Genomic DNA, 24,144 nt, shown 5'->3' on the forward strand with positions numbered 1-24,144 from the left:
AAGTCAGCCTTGCAAATATCTGTGAAAGTGCTTTCAGGGTGGAGAAGTCAGTGAGTGCAAAGACCCCAAGGTGTGTTTGGTGTGTTAGGGAAAAGGTCGTGTGGCTGCAGCTGAGTGAAGAGAGGGCAGTGCTAGGTGACAAGTTCAGCCAAGAGGTGAAGGGGCCAGAGCACAGGTAAAGGTGAAAGCCCAAGTAGGGCCTTGGGATTTTACTGAAAATATGCTGGGCAGCTCGTGGAGGGGAGAAGAGTGACATGATCTACTTTACGTTTTAAGAAGGGATTTTCTGGCCTCTGATGGAGACTCAGCTGCATGACCTCTGTTAAGAGGTTGCCTGAAAGAAGCTGAGGCTGGGGCTGGATTGGTAGTACTGGTGCTTAGGTCCTGGATTTATTCCCAAAGTACAGCCAACAGGTTTGTTGATGGATGAGGAAGTGAAGGCTGAAGATAAACTTATGCACAACGGCACAGCTGAATTATGGCAGACCTAGAACCAAAGCCACACCGTTGGAACCCAAGCCCAGGGTCCTTTCCCCAGCTCTTGACCACGGCTCTCCTTGCTTTTCTGCAAACAGGTCATGAACCTTCATAGCTTGGCATGTTTGATGACAGTGGGTTGGCAAAAGGATTTGAAATCTCTTTGAGCTTATAATTTAAGGTATTACATATCCTTTCTCTGTATTATTTCAATATTAAATCAGAATGATTACTATTATTCATTACAGGCCTAACCTTTCTCACTTGCTTTGCATCCAATATTTCTGAGCCTCATAGCAGCCTTGAAAAGTAGATTTCATTATTCTCCAGTTTGCAGAGGAGGCAACTGAGGCTCAGAGGGGTTACATTACTTATTTGCAAACCCAACCCAAGTACATTTAGAGCTAGAAATGGATCCCAGAAATGGTTAAGTCCAGAGCTGCAGTTTCTCCTACTGTATTTCATTATTTCTCATTGAACTGACCAAAGACAAAACTGACAAGGAATTTCTGAATTATGTCAAGACTAGTGTGTTCTGTTTGATATTACAAAGACTTGGCTTTCTTGAATCCCAGAAGCTCCTGCTAGCCTTTGCCAATATGCAGCAATACTCTGCCATTTCCATACTTATCCCAGAATACAGATTTGAACGTTTATTTGTTTTTCATCTCAAACTTGAGGCCATGATCTCATTTTTTCCTTTTGCAATGCTATGTTGATTCAGAGCCACCCATGGGTCGGATGGTAAAAGGAAAATTAAAGGGGATGTGGTTAACTCTGAAAGGCTTAGAACTCTGGGTGTGGTGTGTGGGAGTGAAGAATCTGATCAGAGACTCAGTCCTTTGCCACATTCTTTAAGAGTTCAGCCTTACCTTGCTCATTTTGCTGATTATCAAGAGATACGTGATAAATTAAGATGGCTATAACAAACTACCAGAAACTTATTGGATTACAACAGTGCAGATCTACTGTTTTGCAATTTTGTAGGTTAGAATTCGAACACGAGTCTTGCTGAGCTAAAATCAAGGTGTCAGCAGGACTGTGTTCTCTTCTGGAGGCAATAGGAGAGAACCACTTCTTTTCCTTCCCTGGCTTCTAGAGTCTGCCCACATTCCTTGGTCTATGGCTCCCTTCTACCTTCAAAGCCAGCAGCATTGCATCTCTCTGACCCTGCTTCCATAGTCATACCTTCCTCTGGCCACAGCCAGGAAGGGTTTTGTATTTTTAAGGAGGCTTGTAATTATACTAGGTCCACCTGGATAATCCATGATAATCCCTCCATCTCAAGGTCCTTAACCTTAATCACATCTGCAAAGTTTCTTTTTCATATAAGGTCACATATTCACAAATTCTAGGGATTAGAACGTGGACATCTCTTAGGGGCTGTTCTGACTATGTATAGGAGGCTTTCAGGAATAAAACACCACACAATGTAACTTATTCAGTCATTCCAACAAATACCTACTAACTCCCTCCTGTGTGACAGCTCTTCTTTAGGCACTGGGACCCACTGCACAACCACACAGACAAGACCCTGCCCTCATGGAGCTCACAGTCAAGTGAAAAAAATATATTTGTTTATGATTCCCCATAGGAAAAAGATGTATAAGAAAAGTCTTCTATTTGAATATGTAATATTCAATGTTTCCTGTCACTTAAAACTTAGTATAATTATTATTTTGTAAAATGGAGATGCAATCAGAAAACAGAAATTAGATTAATTGCTAATCTTGTCATTTCATTTAAATGAAAAATTTTAACATCTTTGCCCCTCATTTGACATTCCTAGTTTATATGCTTTCCTTTATGCTGCTTTATTGTAGTGTCATAGCCAAGGCATGGGGTGTAAGTCAGAAATGCCGCTAGATGCAGTGGGATATGTCAGTCACCTTCTCTGAAATCCAGAGAAGATTCTCTGAATCCGTCACCTCTAAAATGGCCACGTAATTGCTGATCTGGCAGTTTCTGAGTAGAGTCAATGAGATACGCATGTGCCACATCCAGTAGAGTTCTTTAGCCCATAATAAATGCACCAGAAATGTTAGATATTCTCATTTCCAAAAGCTATTTCCAGAATTATACTTGGATCAGGAGTGAGGTAGGTTTTATTGCCAAAGTAGAAAACCTGGTTTGTGCTCTCAAAGAAAGTTTAGTCTTACTGGGAAAATGAAATACACAAGCTATGAACCTGAAGTGGTTAAATAGTGAAGCAAGATAAATGAAATGGATGGTATAGATCGGGAAATTGCAGAAGGGCAGAGAAGTGGGACAGGCACAAAGGCATCCGGGGAGAAAACAGCAGCCAACGCTGGTGGACTGGGGGGACCACTATGTGTTGACCATGTAATTTGTGCTGGGCAGTATCTGGACTTTAAATTCTGAGGAGTCAGTGTGGGTCAGTTCACAGCAGGACTGAATGCCAAGCAAATCTTCTGGAATCTTCCTTATGGCTCTGGGTATTGAGAGCCAGTGAGCTGGAGAACAACAGATATTTTGACAATAATAATTAATTTGATGGAAGATTGAAAATTCAAAAAGATCTGGAGAGAATAATCCATGGTTGATGTTAAGAAAGTCTAAAGAGTTGGCTTCAATGAACTATTATTCACCCTAAACTGGTCTTAAAATATAAATACTGTGTGACACATTTAATAAATGGTGTATAAATATTTTATGTCCTACTCTTTATCAAACTGACATTCTTTAATCTCTTTCAGATCATCCATTTGCTGGTGATGTTGTCTTCCCCAGGGAAATCAGTTTTACCAACCTACAACCGAATCATACTGCTGTGTACCAGTGCGAAGCCTCAAATGTCCACGGAACGATCCTTGCCAGTGCCAATATTGATGTTGTAGGTAAGCACACCTGAGAGTGGCCTTATCCTGCTGTTTTCTGAAGGAAATGGTTAAGGTCATGTTCACAAGGACTGACTGAATTTTTGACACCTAAGACATAGGAAAAAAAATCAAAACACATTTCACCTTATATTTGGGCACTACACTTCATACTGAAATTACACTTGCAGAAATGTACTGAATTTGGATACTTTTCTAATTCAAGAATACGTACTGTAATATTCAGCTGCTTTTTGTTTTTATTAATTAGCTAGGACATAGAAAAATTTAATTGGCACATATTTCTTACTTGAAAGTTTAAAGCTGTATTTATGTTATTTTCAAATAGATGTTCGTCCATTGATACAAACTAAAGATGAAGAAAATTATGCTACCGTGGTTGGGTACAGTGCTTTCTTAGATTGCAAGTTCTTTGCTTCACCCGAGGCAATAGTGTCCTGGTAAGCTAGCACATGATTTTCTTAAGAAATGTCCGTTGTAGATTTCGCCTTATTTCTTCATCCATCATTTGACAGGCGTCATTGTGTCTACATGTACTCAATGCCTCTGAGAAATAAGAGAACAAACTTAATTACCTCTCCTGAAAACATTGGCTGAGTTTCTAGAATTTTCTCATATGGGGAAATATATAAAGCCATATATTTCTTTATGTGTTCATAAAGAAAAGCAAAGAATGGAAGTGATTACTAAGACAATATTATAGGTAGAATTGGTTTTTCATTTTGGAGATTTCTGAAGGTCACATTTTACTTTATTGTTGCTGTTTGGGGATTGCCTAAATAATTATCCAAGTCTGCTTTTAATTCCAAACACATATGCTTATGACTTTTCTAACATTCATTTTGATTTTAATTTCAATATATTAATTGGTATCATAAACACAAAGACATTGTCAGATGGATCTACCATATTAGTTACTTTACTGAGAAAACTTGGTTAAATTGCTCTTAAATAAGTTTGTCCTTGCTGTGCAGGGACAGGATGAGACAACTGAGCTCCGTTCACACTAGTGTAAGACTCTACCCTGTCTTTATTAAAAATTTGTGATATTTTGTTCATCATGACTTTTTTTGCATTGTTTTTTATTTTAAAAACCACTCTATTAAATTATTATTCATCTTGATTACTAAGATGTTTGGCACCCTTTTAAACTTTGCATCTGAGGCAAGCCTCTCACGCATCTCAGCCTAGTCCCTGCCCTGAAAAATCCTGTGTGAACAGTAGCTACTGTTTATCCTTTGGATTTTTTAACTCTCGCAGTCACTTGAAATGTACAGGGTAAATCAAGCTGTGACAGCAAATGCTTGGAAAATGGATGAATGTAGGAGAAAATGACCCTGGGGTTGATAAGGTAAATGTAATGCATGTCCACAGGACAGGCAAGACGTCGTGGCTTATAATATTTCTGAATGACCAATGTTCTCTCAGGACAGCAGGAGGTTTGGAAGGTTCATTATCTCTTTCAATTACTAGCTTTCCCATTTAGTACCCTGGAGCAACCATTAACTAAAGAGTTCACCATCAATAAGCCAGAAAATATTAAGCTCTAAGGACAGATGCAAAATGGTGCTGATTGCTGTGAGAAATACAGCAGAAGCAGAGAGCAGGGACTTGGATTTCCACTAGCCACAGTCTGTTTGGGCAGATGAAATGTACATCCATGACTGATTTGGAGAAAAGTGTAAAACCTAATGAAACATTTCATAAGGTCAGCTAAGCTTCTGAAGAAGGGATTAGCTTGAATGATATCAGCAACTAATATTGAAAATATACAATTCTGTCACAGCCCAAGTTGATTTATGCCTTCTTTGTCTACAGGCAGAAGGTGGAAGAAGCAAAACCCCTTGAAGGCAAGCGGTACCATATCCACGAAAACGGCACATTACAGATCAACAGAACCACCGAAGAAGATGCTGGGTCATACTCTTGTTGGGTAGAAAATGCTATAGGAAAAACTGCAGTCACAGCCAATTTGGATATTAGAAGTATTTTTATTTCACCGTTACTTTGCATGAATTCTTGCATGGTTCAGTCTGTCTTCATTTTCCCAAATGGAACAATGCAGTTTAAGTTTGATCACCTCTTTAAAATTCTTTAGACCATTTTACAAAACTCCTGGATTGTGTTTTATCTTTCATCTAAAAGAATTACAGCGTATGCCACTGACGTGCTCATAGCTTCACACAATTTTAAGAGAGAGCTAGATGTCCTTAGTGATGGATGACAGGCAATATTTTAAAATTCCCTATTTTGGTGTATTTCTATATTTTATTTCAAAAGCCAATTCAAGGTAATGTTACTGGTAAGCAAGTCTTTGAGCTAAAAATGTCATTAAGTCAAAAAAAGTTTAGCTTCATAAAGACTGAGGCATGACAGAATGAGGAGATTTTTTTGTTCTCATTATGAATCATTCTTTTTGTATTATTTCTCTCTTTGGGACAAAGTCCTGGAAGCCATTAATAGTCTTTTGGGCTTCACTGGTATTGTTCAGAGAATTCCTTTCGGGAAAGAAACAAGAATGGAGCGGTCTTGCAGTAATAGTGGGAAGATTTGTATTTCTTGGGTCATGTTAATATCATGACTTGCTACCTACCTCTGCTTAGCTGAGGGGCACATATTTGACTATCTGTTTTCACTGTTACCTTGAAATTTCTTTCACTCTCTTTCCATATACTCCTTCCTTTTTTCCTTCCTTCCTTCCTTCTCTTCTGTCTTATACTCTTTTAATATTTTCTAGTATTTTCTCTTTCTGTGTCCTAAGTTATTTAACATGCCAACTTCACGGACTGTATTTTTAAAGCACATAAATATTCTCCCACATTTTCTACTAATCTCTGATGTCTTCCTGCATTTTCAAGGGTTATGTAAAATTTTCAAGATGCCCCTTTAAAGTCAATGAAAATGATTGTTTTTATACTTGAAAAAGTAAATCTATATCAAAGTTAAGCAACTCAGCTAGGTTGAGTCCAAGAGAGTGAAGCCTGCAATCTAAATAAACCTTTTCATTGCTATTGCCCAGCACAGTTCTTAGCCCAAAGTGGACCTCAAAACTTCTAGTGGCCAGAGAGATGGGCAAGTTCATGAACTATCAGTATGTTCTAAAGTCCATTTTACATGTAAGGAATATATTCAAATCATATCAATGAAGGATTAAAGACACAATTTTTGCATATAAAGTCTTCAAAAAGTTCATGGAAATATTAGTATTATCTTTTAATTGTGCTTTTCCATGAATGTTTTGAAGTACCCTCATATAAAAAAGGAACATTGAGAATGGAGGTAAAAGGTTATGTAGTACAGTGATTGCAAGTGTGAGTTTTGGTCTCAGCCAGATAGGGGTTCAAATCCTTGTTCAGCCCCTTACCAGTTAGGAAACCTTGGTTTCATCACTTAATTTCATTTTAGCCTTAAGTTGTCTTCTCTGTAAGGTGGGAATATTAATATTCATAGAGTCGTGGTAATTATAAAATGCCACAGTGAACTTCTTAGCAGAGTCTTGGTAAATAGAGTAAGTGCTTATTAAATAGCATCTATTATTATTAGATGGATTTCTCCATTAGAGGAGAAATTTAGAATTAGAAGTAGGATGTTTAGTAATTCACTTAAAATTAATTCAGTTTAATAATCTCTTTAAGTTTCATGCCTGTAATACCAAATAATCAATTTTATTAAAGCTTTTAAGTTTTTAATCAGTTTCTCGAGAAACATGTGGATAGCAAGTATTAGAGTATAATTGTGGAATTGGAGGTCAGCTCATGAAATTTGGTCTCTGAGAGTGTCTCAGAGTGCCAAGTGCCACATTAGAAGTATTTCTACCTTTAACATAGGGCTTAGAGGTTAAGGATTGTATGTTTTGAAACAATCGTAACAAAGCAAGCATTTTTAAAGACAGCCACAGTACTAATCTTTTTTATGACTGGTAAGGGGATCGCAACCCATGCTCAGCCAGTGAGCGCATCGGCCATCCCTATATAGGATCCGAACCCAGGGCCTCGGCGCTACCAGCACCACACTCTCCTGAGTGAGCCATGGGGCCAGCCCCACAGTACTAATCTTGGAGCTTCATATTGTTGCCCAAGAGGTAGCAAGGGAAATTACTGTTAATTGATACTTCCACCCAAATTTTGTCAGATGCCCAGGCCTGAATGGAAATAAAATAGTAATGATATATGATGGTAGGAAATTACAATGGGACAAATATTGCATGAAGATTTGACTATTCTGTTGACAATTTCAGTTGATTAAATTGCAGGCACTTAATGACTAAGTAAGCTGTGCTCTGTACTTCTAATTAATAGCTTTGTTTGGTGAAAACAGATGCTACAAAACTTCGAGTTTCTCCAAAGAATCCTCGCGTCCCCAAATCACACATGCTTGAATTACATTGTGAGAGCGAATGCGACTCACATCTGAAACACAGTTTGAAGTTGTCCTGGAGTAAAGATGGAGAAGCCTTTGAAATGAATGCAACAGAAGATGGCAGGTAGGTAAACTCGTGTTATGTCATAATATTTGTTTGGGATTAACACCTTGCATTTGGAAAAAAAAAGTTCTAAAAGTATTTATACTGAATTAAAAATGTAAACATGGACAAACATATTTGAGTGTTAAGTCATGTCACTTTCCTATCACATGTTTGTCTTCTCATTTTTGCTACTGTTTATGCAATGTGTACCATCTTGTTAGTGCATGAAACAGAAGCCATTCTAGATAACTGAAGCAGATTTACTGCATGGGCTCAGGTGCTTACGAAACCACTGGAAAATCTGGAGGAGCTAGGCCTACAGTGAGCCACATACTAATTTGTTGGGGGTCTTGATCACACAGCCTTGTAGCTGCACTGCAGGGATCTGGACACTGCTGCTGTCCTTGCAGTACCTCACTCCATGAGTGCTGTTGTGAGTCTAGTCACTGCCTCTTCTTCCGTCTGCCAGAGCCACTCTTGGTCCCCCACCTGGAGAAGACAGTGCCCATTTCCCTTCTGCCTCCCAGCTTCACCTGAGTTTTCTCACTGCAGAACCTAAACCATATATGGAATTCTTCCTGCTAGGAAGTATTGGCAAGTGTATGTTTGAGTCTTCCAACCTCTGTAGAGAGTATATAGGAAAAATGTAGAAGAGACTTGGGTTCATATCCTGGTTCAGCCCTTTACCAGTTAGGAAGTGTGGATAGATGCTGAATAGCACTTGACAATATTAAGTACATCAGAGGAGGAGAAAAGATGATTCTATCACTGAATGCTTGCTCTGCCTTTTGAAAGCATGCTGGCTCAGCTTTGCTTTCTTTTGCATTGTTACTGAGCAAGGGTTAAAAATTGACCATCTTGGAGCCAAGTTCACCTGCAGTTAGGTTATGTTACTTATCACTCTGAAAAAGTGAATCTGAAGGTCTTTAGATAGGACATGCACTCCTTTGATGAGATGGCAGCAGTGTCATGATTAAGAGCATGGACTGTGGAACTCAGGGGCCTGAGTTCAAATCCCAGCTTTGTCACCTACTTGGTCTATTCCCTTAGACAAGCTGCTAAATGTCTCTGTGCCTCAGGTTTACATTCCATCACATAGTTTGATTTAAACAAATGTTTTTAATGGTACCTTCATGATAGTGTTATTGTGAGTTAACATACCAGTCCATTTTCATGGTTATCCTTTGTACTACTCCTGTCCCCAGCCTACTTATCTAATTTCTGTTACTTGTGTGGCCTCTATCAGTATTTTTGTGTGTGCCACCTCTATATAAAGGCATTGATTTCAGCTGTGGTACTTAACTAATTCCCTCCCTTCCTACATACGCACATATGTGCATATATACACATAATAAATATGAAGGTTTGTGGAAAGGCAGCATGTGTATTGCAACCAGTTGTCATTGAAACGAGAGATCAATTATACATGCCTAAAAGGCTGTACTTTTCAATAGAGATCTTCAGCCTCAGGTTCATTCTCAGTTGATCTGTCTTCTGCTCAGATCTGCCTAAATTCTCCCTCTTTTTTCATTACTGTGTGGTTATCTGGGGTTTTCTGTGTGACCTCTGGACTACAGCCAAGAAGGGAATCAGAGACCCATGTCTTGTTGGTAATGTGACATGCATATGTAGGCTGTGACCCCAGGAACTCCAAGCAGCCTCTTTGTGTGGCCCAGTTTTACAGTTTCAGCAGAATGCTGGTGTTCACACTCAAATGAAACTCTGGCTGTGTGAGTGGACTGAGCAAGCGATGTAGATGTTTTTCCAACTCTCCCTAATAAGCAGTGGGGTTGAGGGACAGTAACCTCAGCTCATAAGAGCCCTTGAAAGTGGGGAAGGCTGGGAATGACTATAGCTGTCTGACCTTGACTGCTGCCAAGGGCAGGCATGGAGCTGAGATCACAGGTGTCTGCTGAATTTCTAGGCAACCATCAGTAAGCACAAGCTTCTCACCTTCTGCTGGGACAGTTTCTCCTTATCACTAGGCTGAGGACCAGGAGCTTTTACCTAGAAAAAGGTTGCATTTCTAATCAAATGGTGCACAGAGAAAATCCCTCTTTCTCTGTCCTTCTGTCCCCTTTCAGGGGGGTGTGGTAAGTGCTGGGAACTGCTGCTCTGGACCATTGTATCACCGGGTGGCTCACGTGGTGTTAGTATTTCCCATACATGCTTTCCCTCCCTCAATAATCCCATGAGGACAGCAGCCCTATTAGGTAGGCTGAAATGACCCCAAGGAATTTTCTGTGGATTTCTAATCTGCAGGTGGCTCTAGACCACACACTATTGTTATGAAAAATGGGTATGAAACCATTTAAAAATTTTCTACTGTGCTTCTCAAAGGTAACAGAGACTGCTCATGACTGTAGGCAGAGCAAAGGATCCAGCCCTGCAGGAGAGACCGCAGTGGCAGGGGAGGGAGGGACACGTGATAAACTGATGGCTGGATGGACGGGGGAGGAAAGGGTGTTGAGAGCAAAGGTGGGAGCTTCTAGCCCTGGCACCAGAGAAGGGCTGCTGTTTTCCCTTCAGAAATGGTGGCAAATCGATTTGCGGGGTGGCGGCGGGGAGATGAGGATGCCCAGATTCTAAGGCTCTCATCGTGAAGGTCTCTTCCTAACAGACTAGCAACTAATTTGTTCAAGCAGAGAGGCAGGAAGGAGGGGAGTTGCAGACGTGGAAATATCTACCATGAGGAATATGATTAACGATAAGCCAGAAATGAGTAAAATCAATTTGATTAATATTATTAGTTACAGCCATTGAGCACGTACTACACCCAGCTGTAAATACTAATTACTTTATGTGCTTTACCTCATTTACTTCTCCTGAAGAGAAAGAAAATATTTTTATACCCATTATTCAGGCAAGGTGAATTAGGCTCAATGTTTTGTTTAAGGTGATTTAAAGAATGATTGATGAAGCTGAGCCTCAAATGCAGGTCTCCAAAGACAGCATCATTTTGTTGCGTGGCCTTCACCAGAGCATGGCTTCACCAAGACACACCCAGACAGAGAGGGTTAGGACGACAGCAGAGGTTAACATGGGCTGGGGGCTAGCATGCTGGATATCGCAGAGGAAGGAGGCAATGGGTCTTAGGTAATAGCAGGTTTTTCAGGTGAGGTGATCAAGCGGGTAAAGTCAAACAGAGGAAGAGACGGGGAGGCAGGGAGTTGGAGATGAAGCTGAAGAGCAGGTTCTGTAAGAGCAGAAACAATTGGACTTGAGGCAGAATCCAGTTGACCCATGATGGGAATATAACATGGCAGAGAAATACAGTTTTTGTCTTAAGCATTGAGAACCTGGAGCTGCTTGTTACCGCGGCACAACATAATGTGTGTCTTTGCTAACGCAAAACAGTCGTCGGATTCTGATGTGTGCCCGAACTACCTCGGCATTGTGTCCCAATGCAACGGCCCTTGCCCCACCTCCAAATGTTCTGATTTGGAACCTGGACTGAGGCTGGGGAATGAAATTTGTAAGAAGCTCCTTAGGTACACCCTACCCACCAAATGTCGAAGACCAGTGGATCCCTCTACCTTGATTAATTTGAGGCACCTAAGGTACGTTTCTGGGATAGAAAAAAGCATAATGCAACAATGAATTACTAAAAAGTTGCTCTTTCTTTTTGTCCTGAAGTAGAGTAGCTTTGTGCAGGGCACAGAAACCCTGTTTGAAGAGGTTATTAAATTATAGTTCCTCATTTAAGAAAGTAAACTTTCCCAAAATTGTCAGTGTATGCAACATTCTGATACTGTATCAAAAGGACGCATAACTAATATGAACTGAGAAATTAATTCATGTCAAAGTTTTATTATATCTAGAATTATAGTAGGATTGTTGACGAGAAATACCAGGTAATATCAATTGCCAAATTGTTCAGTTATTGCTACAGGAATAAGAGGCTGTCTCTGTCCCGAATACAAAGGCAGAACCAAGTTTGATTTTACTACAAATTGAAGTATTTTTCTATAATTAAAACATCTCAGCAGTTTATATGAGTTTTACATTAAAAATCTTAATTATGTAAGAGTCTCCCTTCACACAAGGATGACACTATTTAAATGATTTCAAATAAATGGTAATTGCTGCGAATATAATTTAAATCTAATGGAGATTCATTTAAAAGAATCCTTGAATAGTTATGTTGACAATACATAGTATAGGGTAAAAGGTATAATTTATAAAGAAGCAATTTTCAAGTTGTAAACCTGCGTACGATTGGCAAAAATAGAACAAATGATAAAAGTCTAGTTGAAATGAGTGGTGCTAGACTGCCATCTACTGGTCAAATAAATTACATAATTTGTTATTAGATTTTAATGTGCATTCTACGTAGAAGGTGGCGGTTTCTAGGTCAAATAGTAGAAATATGATGGCTACTAGGAAAAATTTTATGGAGAAGGTTGAGAGGTATAGACAAGGGAAACTAGTCAAAAAGAGAGATTATCAGACTCCACCTCACATATTCTGGTTCTGCGGAACCGGGTGGGATGCGGGAATCTGCCTTTGTAAGAAGCACCCAGTTGATCCTAAGTAGATGGTTCCCTAAATATGCCTTAAGAATTATTATTCAAGTGTATCTTAGCTGCTGTAAGGTCTGATGTGCTCTTTAGCCACACCAGGCAACACACAGTTCTGTCACTGACCCGTGCATCACAGATGTTTGGATTTCATATATATATATATTTTAATATCATCTTGTTTACAGCTATGTAGACATTGTGTATGCTTGAATAATGCTTTATCTCCAGGTCTCAGCAGTGGCATCCTTGAATAAAATTTGCACTTATGTGAAGTTCTTTTTTTACTCTTCCATGAACTTTTTTCCCCATGGGGAAAACACATTTTTGTAAGCATTGTGTTTCCATTGTTTTTGGAGTTTTCATCCTCATCATATACTCATTTTTTTTTTTTTTTCTGGTAGGATAATTATTGACGGCACTAATCTGACCATATCAAATGTCACTTTAGAGGACCGTGGGGTTTACTCCTGTACAGCTCTAACTGCTCTAGATAGCGCTGCTGATATAACTCAAGTAACTGTCCTTGGTAAGTGCACTAACTAATGAGAAATCTCTGGTTATTTCTTCTTCATTTCTGATTAAATTCCATTGTTCCTAGGCATTAAAGCCAATGATTATTTCAGTCCCTGCATATATATTGTTGGTTTGAATTTTTCATTTAAAAAGTAATCCTGCTTTCAATTGCTTTCTCGTCTTCTCATATAAAAGAAATTAATTAATGCTTAATTTCTATTCCCTATATGGGTAACGTTGCCAACAGCAGTAGGAGGTAAGCGATGCTATCAGGAGAAAGAAAAATGAAGCATGCTTGAGTTCCTAACACTCTTGTTCCTAGCACATCTATTTCCTGGGGTTCAGAGAACTAGGGCTGAGGAAAGGAGGTGAGCTAGAGTGGAGGGATGCAGATGGGGGTCCAGAGGTGGATGGGTGCACAGTGGTCATGCCCTAAACCAGAGGCACACACTGAGCTCCCACGGTCCCAAGGAGAGCAGGAGGGACTTCCAGCATTTTGCAAAGGAATGCTTTTGATTTTTTTTAGTGATCATGTTAATTAGAAAACAGTGTGTACACTTCACTAATGTAATCAATGCAGTTACCCCTGAAATCACCAACATTTAAAGCTCTTAGACCATCTGCTGGATATTTTCCAATTTCCCTTTTGCATTCACTCTCCACTAGCTCTTTGACCTGGAAACTCAGCCTGTAAGGACAACGTCAATAAACCACTCTCCATCTTTCATGGGAAGCCCTGGGAGTAGAGGAGGCGGTGGGGGTGGGGGGATTGTTTATTCTCCTTACTCTTTCCCTGAAAGCTGGCTCGGTCTCACTGCCCAAGTCATAAGCTTCTCCACGGAGGCTCTTTCCACACATTTCCTTCTGGTGGAATTCTAGTAACTGCTCCCCCCAGTCCCCCCACCATTATTTCAAGTCCCCTCCTACTCAATCCCCTGCCACCCTGCCACCCTTTTAAAAAGAGTCTTTACTAAAAACTTTTTGAAATATCCTAAATTGTGTGAGCTGTTTATTTTCTGCTGGGACTCTACCGCTACAGACGTTTTCACACTTACTATGTACTGTTTCAGTGCACACCATTTAGTCTTTCCTTTAGTTTGCTGATATTCCTTAAAAGAGTTTGGTTGTAGCTAAACTCCTTCATCAGATATCTAGATTAATCATTATTAACAGGCCTTAATCTTTAGACTTCGGTTGCTGGGGGGCCACAGGTAAGTTGCTCACCAGGGACATAGACTGAGAAAAAAAACGCCGTCTCTTCTGAGGTGGGTTGGTGAAAACTGGGTAAATAGGCTGAATCTCTTCAATGGAAGCAATTGGCCGATGTGTTTCAAGTGAAATAAATGGTCATCATGTCTCAGGTGAAGCAAATGGCCACCAGAATGGCTTCTTCCAAAAAAAAAAAAAAAAAAGGCAGTTCCCAGGTTATACAAGGTATGGACTTGTCTCAGTAGGATTGAACCTTTCAGGAAGACATTTGGCCCTATGTATTTCAGCTTTTTAAGGGCCGTACAAGCAGAGAGGTTTAGTTCTCTAGTAATTATTCTAACAGCAATTCTCCAAATAAAATAGGTGAGCTTCAGGTAAGTGTCAGGATCCACAGGCTTTGCCCCTAAGTAATTCAAGCAATGGCAGGTAGCAAGGCGACTGGATTCCCTACTGCTTGGTCCTTACCTTCTAAATTTCCCTGCAAAATTTAAAATTGCAAAATTTCTTGTGATTAGGCTGCCGTTTTTTAGAACCATTAAACTTTAGTAATTTTAAATGAATAGTTGTTATGATTATATATACTGTTTATGTGTAAAATAATCTGCCAAATTTTTTAGGATAAAAGTAAAATATTTTTAAAGAATATTCTATGAGATAGGCTGCATTTTTTAAGCCACTTCTATGACTTTACATTCTAATTTTTTAGGTGATCCTCTTGCTTAGAAAAACACATCTCCACAACTGACAATAATAAAAGGTTATATGAGTAGACACACCTGTAGTTTCTAAAAGACTTTTTATTCCCAAGGAAAATAATTTTTAAAAGCATATACTTGACCCTCTTCAATCAGTTATTTTCAAAAGCCTTGACTTAATATGCTTTGAGAATATCATTCTTTTAAGTCTCAGTTGCGTTTATCAATTCTAGCTCCATATGATTCTCGGAGGGACCAGATTTTAATCACAGATACAGCCTTAGTTATTACAGGAAACTTCAGAAATTAGTAGACTCTTAGGAAGTACTTAACAGAAACATAAATTCTCTGACCTTAGAGGTTCTGAAAACTATTGAAAAAATGACTTCTTGTCATCTCTCTCAGGTTGACAGAGATGCAAAGGATTACTCAAAGCCCATTTCTTCTGAGCAGTGAGATGCCCCAAAGGGGTTAATTTCCAGGAACCCTCAAGAGAGAGGCATTCCTCCTCGGAAAATAACACCAGAAAATAACACTGAACTAGGGTTCTCTTTCAGTATTCATTCTCCAGGCCACAAAGTTACAGAAAAGGAACACTGGTGATTACAAAAAAAAATAGTAAGATAATTGTCATGGCAACAATCATTAGATTTAGCTGCACAAAGGACATCTGCTCTTAGAGCCAGCAACTTTGCTGTGTTACAATTCTTTATCTACAACAGAGATTTTAGCTCAGGGAAAGTTTTCTGTCTTTTGCAAGCTTACCGTTTCTATGTGTAATTCTAAAAAGTTAGGCCCTGTAAAATACATGTGCTTGATTAATGTTAGTACCCTTCACACTTCTTACTTAAGGCCCTAAAGTTTGGACACAGGCACTAACTACATCTTAAAAATAAGCACATTTTAAAAATAAGCATGCTCTTGTTCTAAATTGAAAACAATGTAATTTATCAGTGTAAATTTTCAACAATTGGCAAATATTTAGCCGGGGCAGTAGATGATGTTTTTCACTTGGAGAAAAAAAGAGTCATTGACAGGACACATTAGATAATACCCTCATTGTCTATGAGAAAAGATAAATACTCTAGAATACTTGAGAGAATTCAGACGAAATTTTAGAAAAAAGGAGATAAGATTAGAGATAAGATTTCTTCTTACTGTTGCTTTTATTGTAAAAGTACCAGAAATTTCCATGTACTTAAACACTAAAATATGTCATCACCTACTCAATTTTCCGGTTTCAAAAATCAGTGCCAAATCTCTTCCAACATAAACTGCCTTCCTACTCCTTTTCAGAACTTCAGGCCAAGAGGATAAAAATTGCTGAAATATACTGAGAGTTCATTATAAATTATAATAGAAATTCAACACAGTTGCAGAAAAGAAAAGCAGAGCTTATGTTCCCTATTTTATTTTTCTGTAACCACAGGACCTAATTTTTATTGCTTTAATATGGTAATTATATGCATGATTGAAGTGATCATGTATTTTTTTCACTTACTCATTTAGTCAAAAAACATTTATGTGCAAAGCACTGTGAGCAATGCAGAGATTGATAGAATATGGTTCCCTACTGTTGAAGGTCCTTTTAGTTACACACAGGAGATGCATCAGGCATGTAAGTAAGTGTGAACTGGAAGAAAGTAAGTGATCCATTTGAGATACATCACATTTTCTAACTTGAGTGTGCATAATCATCACCCAGGGGACTCGTTTACAAATGCAGACTCTTGGGCACAGCTCCTTCAGCAAGCCAGAGATAGGGCCCAGGAATCTTCATTGTTGATAACTGCTCTTAAAAGAAATTCTGATGCCTGCAGTCAAGGATGGCCATGTGAGAGCTGGAATCAGAGAAGAGGAAGGTAATATGGACAACTGGGGGACAGGCATGAAGGAAGCTGCATTTGAAATGGAATCTCAAGGGCTGGTGAGATGTGAATGATTGAGATTGAAGACATGGCCCAGAGAGGAAGGGGGTCTGGCAATATGTCCGAGAGAGGGAATTGGGTAAACAAAGGCAATGCTGTGCATTTTCATTACTTTTATCTTTTCTTATTAATTAGATGTTCCGGATCCACCAGAAGGCCTTCACTTGTCTGAAAGACAGAACAGGAGTGTTCGGCTAACCTGGGAAGCTGGAGATGACCACAATAGCAATATTAGCGGTAGGAAGACTTGGGATAACTATTTTTCTTGCTTACCCTACTGAGTCAAAATTAATATTAAAAGCATTTTTAACCACCTTTGATGGATATCCTTCTTAGAGCATCCTTTTAAACTTTTAATACTATATATGAATCTTAGTATAACATAAGCATACGCAATACATTCTAATATTTCTTCCCATTTTCCTACTGCCAGAGTATATCATTGAATTTGAAGGAAATAAAGAGGAACCTGGAAGGTGGGAGGAACTGACTAGAGTCCAAGGAAAGGAAACAACCCTTGTGTTACATTTGGCTCCATATGTGAGATACCAGTTCAGGGTCATAGCCGTGAATGAGGTGGGGAGAAGTCAACCCAGCCAGCCATCTGACCACCATGAAACACCACCAGCAGGTATGCAGCTTCTCACATCAGGTTTCTAACAAAATATTTTAGTTTTGTCCCATCTTTAAACATTAAAAAAAAGAAAAGAAAAGAAAAGAAAAAGATGAATGGAGTGGTATAGGATTTTAGATATCTCCAAATAGCTTGAACAGTTCTGTAAACTAACAACACCCCAAATATTCAAAGTACACCAGTCTCATAAGTATTACACAAGTGTTTGATAGACAGCAGGAAATTAGGGGATGGTATATTAGAAAACATTACTCTTATTTCTTATAGCTAAATATATTTAAATAAGACATTGTTAAGTATTTTCTAAATTAGCGTTCAATATATTAGGAAAATCAAGGATTCAACTTTCTGAAATGAAACTTTTGACTCACTATAGGCACTTTGTTAAATTTTCAGTGTATCTGACATCATCAATTTTTATGCATTTAGTGTATTTTTTGTATCTCCATGTCTATCTAAATTCCCAAGATGTGTGTTTGGTTTTTTGTTTTGTTTTTTTTGTTTGTTTTTTTTTTAATCTCAAGAATAACAGTGCTAAAATTTGTGTTACTGAACACTGTGGTCATAGCATAGTATTTTTTTTCCCCTAGGTGAAATAAATATTTTAGGGTATAATTCCCTTTTTGGATTTTGAAAAAGCAAGCCAAAGTAATAACTGGATCAGATACTTGTGTGATTTTAGTATTTGTTGATCTCAGCGCTAAACTCCCAACTTAGCTCTTTCTAATAAAAAGGATCCACCTGAATATATTTCATGATTACATTATGTGCTATTTTCTATCTGATGTTCCTAAAACCTGGTTGTTGATATTAATATATGATGTTTAATTTTATTCTCATAGAGGCAAATATTTACAAATATACTTCTAACAACAAATCTAATTTTAAAAAGTAAAGCAGGTTTAAAATTAAAACATGTTTTTAAAAAGCAAGTTTAGAATTTTCAAAAGGCAGCCTTAAAAATTTACAAAGCAAATTTAAAATTAAGACATGCTTGTATATAGTAAACCATCTGTACTCTCTATTTGTTAATAATAATATCACTCCAAGAATACTCTCTATTTGTTAATAATAATATCACTCCAAGAATACTATTTTATTCCTTTAAATAGAATATATATTTAAAAGCTGCCTTAAATCCTCGTAGGAATTGGACCGGGTAGAAATTAATAAATATAATCATAGTTATTTAAATGTCTGGGTTTGGAGGAGGAGGCAGGGGTGATATGATGATTTACCCATGGGTTACCATAAAATGGGAAAAATAATGTTAACGCTTGTAATTTTTCAGCTCCAGACAAGAATCCACGACACATAAGGGTTCAAGCCTCTCAGCCTAAGGAGATGATTATAAAATGGGAGGTTTGTATTCCTTACTGTATTATGTATTTCTTTGTGCTCTTTTTTCTTTCTCTTAGCTCTGCATGCTAAGTAGAATGATAGTACAGTACTTTTTAAGAACAAAGAGATAAAGTTAGTGATGAAATGAATTTGTGAGTCATCATCATTGTATAAAGATCATTGTGATTACAATGATACGTTGTAAATACGTTAACACCAGTAAACAATTTAAGGAAGACTGTACAGGTTGATTTCATTGGAAAAGATGACCAAAAGTTTCAGATTTCTATTATTTTTATTACCTATTTTCTAGATTATCTCTCATTTTAAAAGTACTGAAAACCTTTTACTAAATTTAGTATATGGTCTAAGTTTTATGTGTGTTTAAAAGATGACCTCCCCTCCCCCAATAATAGTTTCCATTTATGAAGTATCATTAGTCATTCTATATACTCATTTCTAATTCTGAGAACAACCTGTCAAGAAAGCATCATTACCACCTTGTTCTAGATATAAATAAGACATCCAGGGTGATGAATGTCTTGCCTATCACCACACAAATAGAAATTAACCAAGCTACGATTTAAACATGGTTATCTTGGACTTCAAACCCACTTTCTTTTCCCTCTTTACATATCTCTGCTAAATGTTATTAAATAGACTTTATTCTTTGAATTTGGCATAAAAATTTATATCTGCTAAGATAGCTTTAATTTTTCTACTGTTATTTCCAAGTTTCTTCTGTAACAGTAGAGAACTTTATTTTCTTTCTGCCATGTGGACATATTTTATGAACAAGTATATGTAGATTACCTTTCAAGCATTCTAATTAATAGTAAGCCTCTGACATTGAATTCATTGAGTTTTGTGAAAACAGAATACTTTTTAATATACGATGGGACATTTTAATTTATTTCCACACCTTATTCTAGGTATGGTTCTTGGAAGAATTTTAAAGTTTATAAAGTCTGGTTCGCTTTTTTTACCCTCATATATTGATCTTGTAACTCATTACATAATCACACAGCTCATACCTGTAAAATATTTAGACAACCTTTTTTATATCAACACTAACCCTTTATTTTCATTTTAGTAAAATTAAGTTTTGCAAATTTAAGATGTCGAAAATTTGAAGAAAAATTTGGTAATACATAAAAACTTAATATATCCAAGAATATTATTCTTTCCTTGAATTTGTGGCCACAAATAGTTACTATCACGTTGTCTTGATAATTACTTAATTTATAGTTTGAAATTATTAGTCTTTTATTATTTGAAAGTATACCTGTCTTATCCTCCTTTAAATTTCATAGAAGTTTCAGTAAGGTAGATGATATAACTGATTGAATATCACCTATTAATATTACGTAGTTTGCAGGTCACTTTCTCAGAGAAGCACACATGTTCCCATAATGTTAGCTCATTAAACCTCACCACTCCTCTAGGGGGCTACAGTAGCTCAGGGGTGTCAGTCTTATGTTTCATACGCAGAAGCTGGGATCCCCAGAGTTTAATAATATCACCTGGATGCCGTGTGCTGAATCACACTGAAAACAGGGCAGAAAACTTGAGTCTTCCTTATTGCTCCTCTTACTCGTAAGTTACCTTTTTTCCCCCAAAAGATAAAAAGACTGATTACTAATGTTCTCTTCTTGTAAGAATAAGACTAAGCCAAGAAAGTGTTTATAATTTGTCTTTGAAGAGCAGATGACATGTAATTCAGTAATTAATTGACTGAAGAGGAAGGATGTAGTCACATAGATTTGGATCTAAATTGTTACATTCGTATGTTCATCATGTTTCATATTATCTTGAAGTACTCCTATCAGATACCTTCACCAGCACAGCCAGTGATGTTTAAGAATATTCATTCATTGAGTGTTGTTTTCCTTGGATCATCCTGTAGAAGGGAGCTAGATGCCAGGTATTTCCCAAGTTGACAAGCAGATACTGTGAATCAATTACCAGACCCTCTCCAGAGACTTGACTCACAAAATAATTTCTGTCTACAAGATAATGATCAGAGAGACACAGCTTGTTTAAAAAAAAAAATTGATCTTTCACAAAAGGATTAAAAATATAGATGAAAATAGGAACAAACTGGATGTCCTTAATTTTTGTCTCTTTTATGTTTTTCATTTAGCATTAAACAGGATTCATTTAAAATTAACACATTAAATGTTAACTTAATGGTAGAACTAGTCTTTTTAGTTAGCATTATCTTCTAAAATTCACTTTTCATATATTAATTGGGTCATGTCTCACTTACATACTTTAAATGTTTAAACATGATAATTTCCTATTTCTCAAAACAGAGGAACAGAGCCCACTACGACCTAGTCAAGTAAATATTTGTATCAGGATGTTTTTTGCTTGATAGTTCCTATTCTCCTGTAAATATACAGAAGTATATTTATATGAATTTTTAACTTCTTTTAATCAAATAACAAATTTCTAATTTCAAAAACACCAAAAAACAAACAAACAAACAACCCCCAAAACCCCACTGATGTTGGGAGGTAAAGACTTCTTCAATTGCCTGGTTATATCATCACAGCCAAGTTGTTTAACACCTAAAGAAGCTAGGTTTTAGTATTTCTGTTAAAAGTGTAATAAGAAAATCCAGCTGCTTTAAATTGGAATTAAGTGGAATTAAATGGAATATTGTACAACATGGTGACTATAGTTAATAACAACGTATTATCTTTTTGAAAATGGCTAAGGAAGTAGATCTAAGTGTTCTCACCACAAAAATTACTTCTGTGAGGTAATGAATATGTTAATTAGCTAGATTTAGTCATTCCACAATGTATACATACTTCAAAACAACATGTTGCACACAATAAAGATACACAATTTTTGTCAATTAAAAAATAAATAAAAGTGTTAAAAAATTTTTAAAAATAAAATGGAATTAAGGCAGCATGACAATCTGTGCAGTTTCTAGATCAGTAGGGATAATCTTGCTTGGTTCGTAGATCTCTTTGACAATGTGTTAAAAGTACAGAATGTTTTTCTAGGAAATTGTACACAAAAAGTTTTGCTAATAATGTCATGGGCTTCTCAGATTCTTTGAAGGGCATCCCTGGACCTCATCTAGAGATTCCAAGACCCCAGGTTAAGAACCTCTTTTCTAGAGACCACTTCCTTGAGGGCAACTTTATGAGGGGAAGAGAAGGCCCCTGGACTTCATGCCTGCTCTGCTCTTGCTTCTCCCCTTGCTCCTTGTCTTCTATCTTTGTTAGGAGGCTTATTTGAGAATTTTCTGAGGTTTTGTTGGCCATTTTCTCAGAGCCAAATACAAAGTGTTCCTACTGTTTCTTTGGGAGCCCAGGCACCAAAGAGGCTGGTAGTATAGTTAGCCCTCCATATCCGTGAATTCTGCATCCATGGATTCAACCAACCTTGGATAGAAAATATCCAGGAAAAATGTAGCATCTGTACTGAACATGTCATCATTTTCTAAATAATACAGTGTAACAACTATTTAGTTAGCATTTACATTGTATTAGGTATTATAGGTAATCTAGATATTATAAGTAAATCTAGATTTAAAGTTTATAGGAGGATGTGTATATGGTATATGCAAATATTACACCATTTTATACCAGAGACTTCAGCATCTGTGAGTTTTGTTATCATGGGAGGTCCTGGGACCAATCCCTCATGGATACTCCACGGAGGGATGACTATATAGCTAAAGATTTTTCTTAAAAATTGTACAGTTTGTTTTAAATTTACCAGGGACCTTTATTAAATTTATTTGTTTTTCCTGGAGCAAAATGTGTAAATTGAACATTATTTGTATGCATTTATTGTCAGTAGGGCCGAAGTAAATTATAATTCCATATTGCAGTATGGAACTAAAAGCTTGTGGCTAATTCATCTGGACAATGCTAAAGCCCCTAGTGAATTTAAATTCATATCATACTAAAAGATGTCTTGAAGGAAGACTTTTCAATGAATGCAAGTATTAACAATGGCTTTGGAAAATCTCATAAAGTTTTTGTTTTGATTTTCTTTCCTCACAGATAATTTAAGTATTTACCTTGGAATAAGCATAGACTTGAAAGTAATTTGCTGATATAGCACTATGCTTTCAACTTAATTCAAATCAATGCCTCTAATAAGTATTTTAGTAAATTAGACTGAGTCAAGAAGCATTACAAATTCTGTAAGAACTCTATATATGACATTATTGAATCACCCACATATGCAGACAAAATTACTGTTTATGTAAGTGAACCTTATAATCTTAAAATCACATTTTTAAATGTACCATGTTTGATATAATGGATTCATTTAAATGCAAATTCCCATTTTTGTGAAATTAAACAGGTGGTTTAAATTACATTAATTTTTAAAAATTAAAGCATGACTCAATTAAAAACTAGAGTGGAAATAATTGAATTCCTATACTAAAAATTCCTCCACCAAATATTTTCATACAGCAAAGTAAATGGGTAAAGAGAGATGCTATTGCTTCTGGTTACTAATTTATAAACATGCGTATTCTTCAAAAATAAAGATTTACTTAATCTTTCTCCTTCCATGGAAGAAAGACAGAGAAGGATGGTATCAGATGGAGGAAACAGTTCTGCCTAAAAGTCATGGGAGAATCCCATTCACAACCAAAGAATTCACAGTCATGTCCTTTTTATTTCTGCCAGTTCATTAGGAGTGAAAAGGTGGAAGATAGTGGAAAACAGAAGCCAAAGCTAAAATCTTCTGTGGAATTTCTTTGTAAATCCTTTCTTATAAGAAAACTTAGACTTAACCGTAAGGGCATAATCCAGACATCTAAAGTGTGTGGGTCCCTTTACACAGGGAGATGGGGGACTAATTTTCAAATTTAAACTTACTGAATGACAAAAATATTCATAACTGTTTCTAAATGTAGGAGGGGGATTTATGATCTCTGAAGAAATGATCTCTCTATAGCAGTGATCCATCATTGTCTCTGAGTCAACATATCTGTGATCATACCAAATGAGTCTTGCTTGTATTTTAGCCTTTGAAATCCATGGAGCAGAATGGGCCAGGACTGGAGTACAGAGTCTCCTGGAAGCCACAGGGAGCCCCAATGGAGTGGGAAGAAGAAACAGTCACAAACCACACATTGCGGGTGATGACACCTACTGTCTATGCTCCTTATGATGTCCAAGTCCAAGCTGTCAATCAACTCGGCTCTGGGCCTGAACCTCAGTCAGTGACTCTCTATTCTGGAGAAGACTGTAAGTGGTGCACCTGAAACTACTAAGCACTTCAATAACAGTTTCTCTAAGTATATTGAATTTATGTCAGTAAACATTTTGGAGCATCTATTGTGTTCAAAAAGCATGTACTAGCTGTGGGAGATAAAAAGAAATATAACATATGGTTCCTACCTTAGAGTTGCCTGCAGGACAGTTGCTCAGTATACAGTGCTAAAAAATATTTTGAAAATTTTAAATTTATTCTGTTTCTCAGTAAAGAGATTTCTATGTTGAAAATCAAAGGCG

General features: G+C 37.2%; 1 protein-coding gene across 3 annotated transcripts in view; it reads left to right on the top strand.

The window, feature by feature from the left end:
* The window catches only part of CHL1 (cell adhesion molecule L1 like), an 82,913-nt gene that overhangs the window by 44,357 nt on the left and 14,412 nt on the right, over positions 1-24,144 (top strand). For all 3 annotated transcript variants that reach the window (XM_063114835.1, XM_063114837.1, XM_063114836.1), the window contains 9 exons: positions 3,195-3,335; positions 3,664-3,775; positions 5,154-5,320; positions 7,653-7,818; positions 12,725-12,849; positions 16,804-16,905; positions 17,102-17,299; positions 18,594-18,664; positions 23,655-23,877. In XM_063114835.1, the coding sequence (XP_062970905.1) occupies positions 3,195-3,335; positions 3,664-3,775; positions 5,154-5,320; positions 7,653-7,818; positions 12,725-12,849; positions 16,804-16,905; positions 17,102-17,299; positions 18,594-18,664; positions 23,655-23,877 (1,305 nt within the window). The remainder of the gene's footprint in view (positions 1-3,194; positions 3,336-3,663; positions 3,776-5,153; positions 5,321-7,652; positions 7,819-12,724; positions 12,850-16,803; positions 16,906-17,101; positions 17,300-18,593; positions 18,665-23,654; positions 23,878-24,144) is intronic.

The sequence above is a fragment of the Cynocephalus volans genome, chromosome 11, assembly GCF_027409185.1.
Source record: "Cynocephalus volans isolate mCynVol1 chromosome 11, mCynVol1.pri, whole genome shotgun sequence".
NCBI classification, from domain to species: domain Eukaryota; kingdom Metazoa; phylum Chordata; class Mammalia; order Dermoptera; family Cynocephalidae; genus Cynocephalus; species Cynocephalus volans.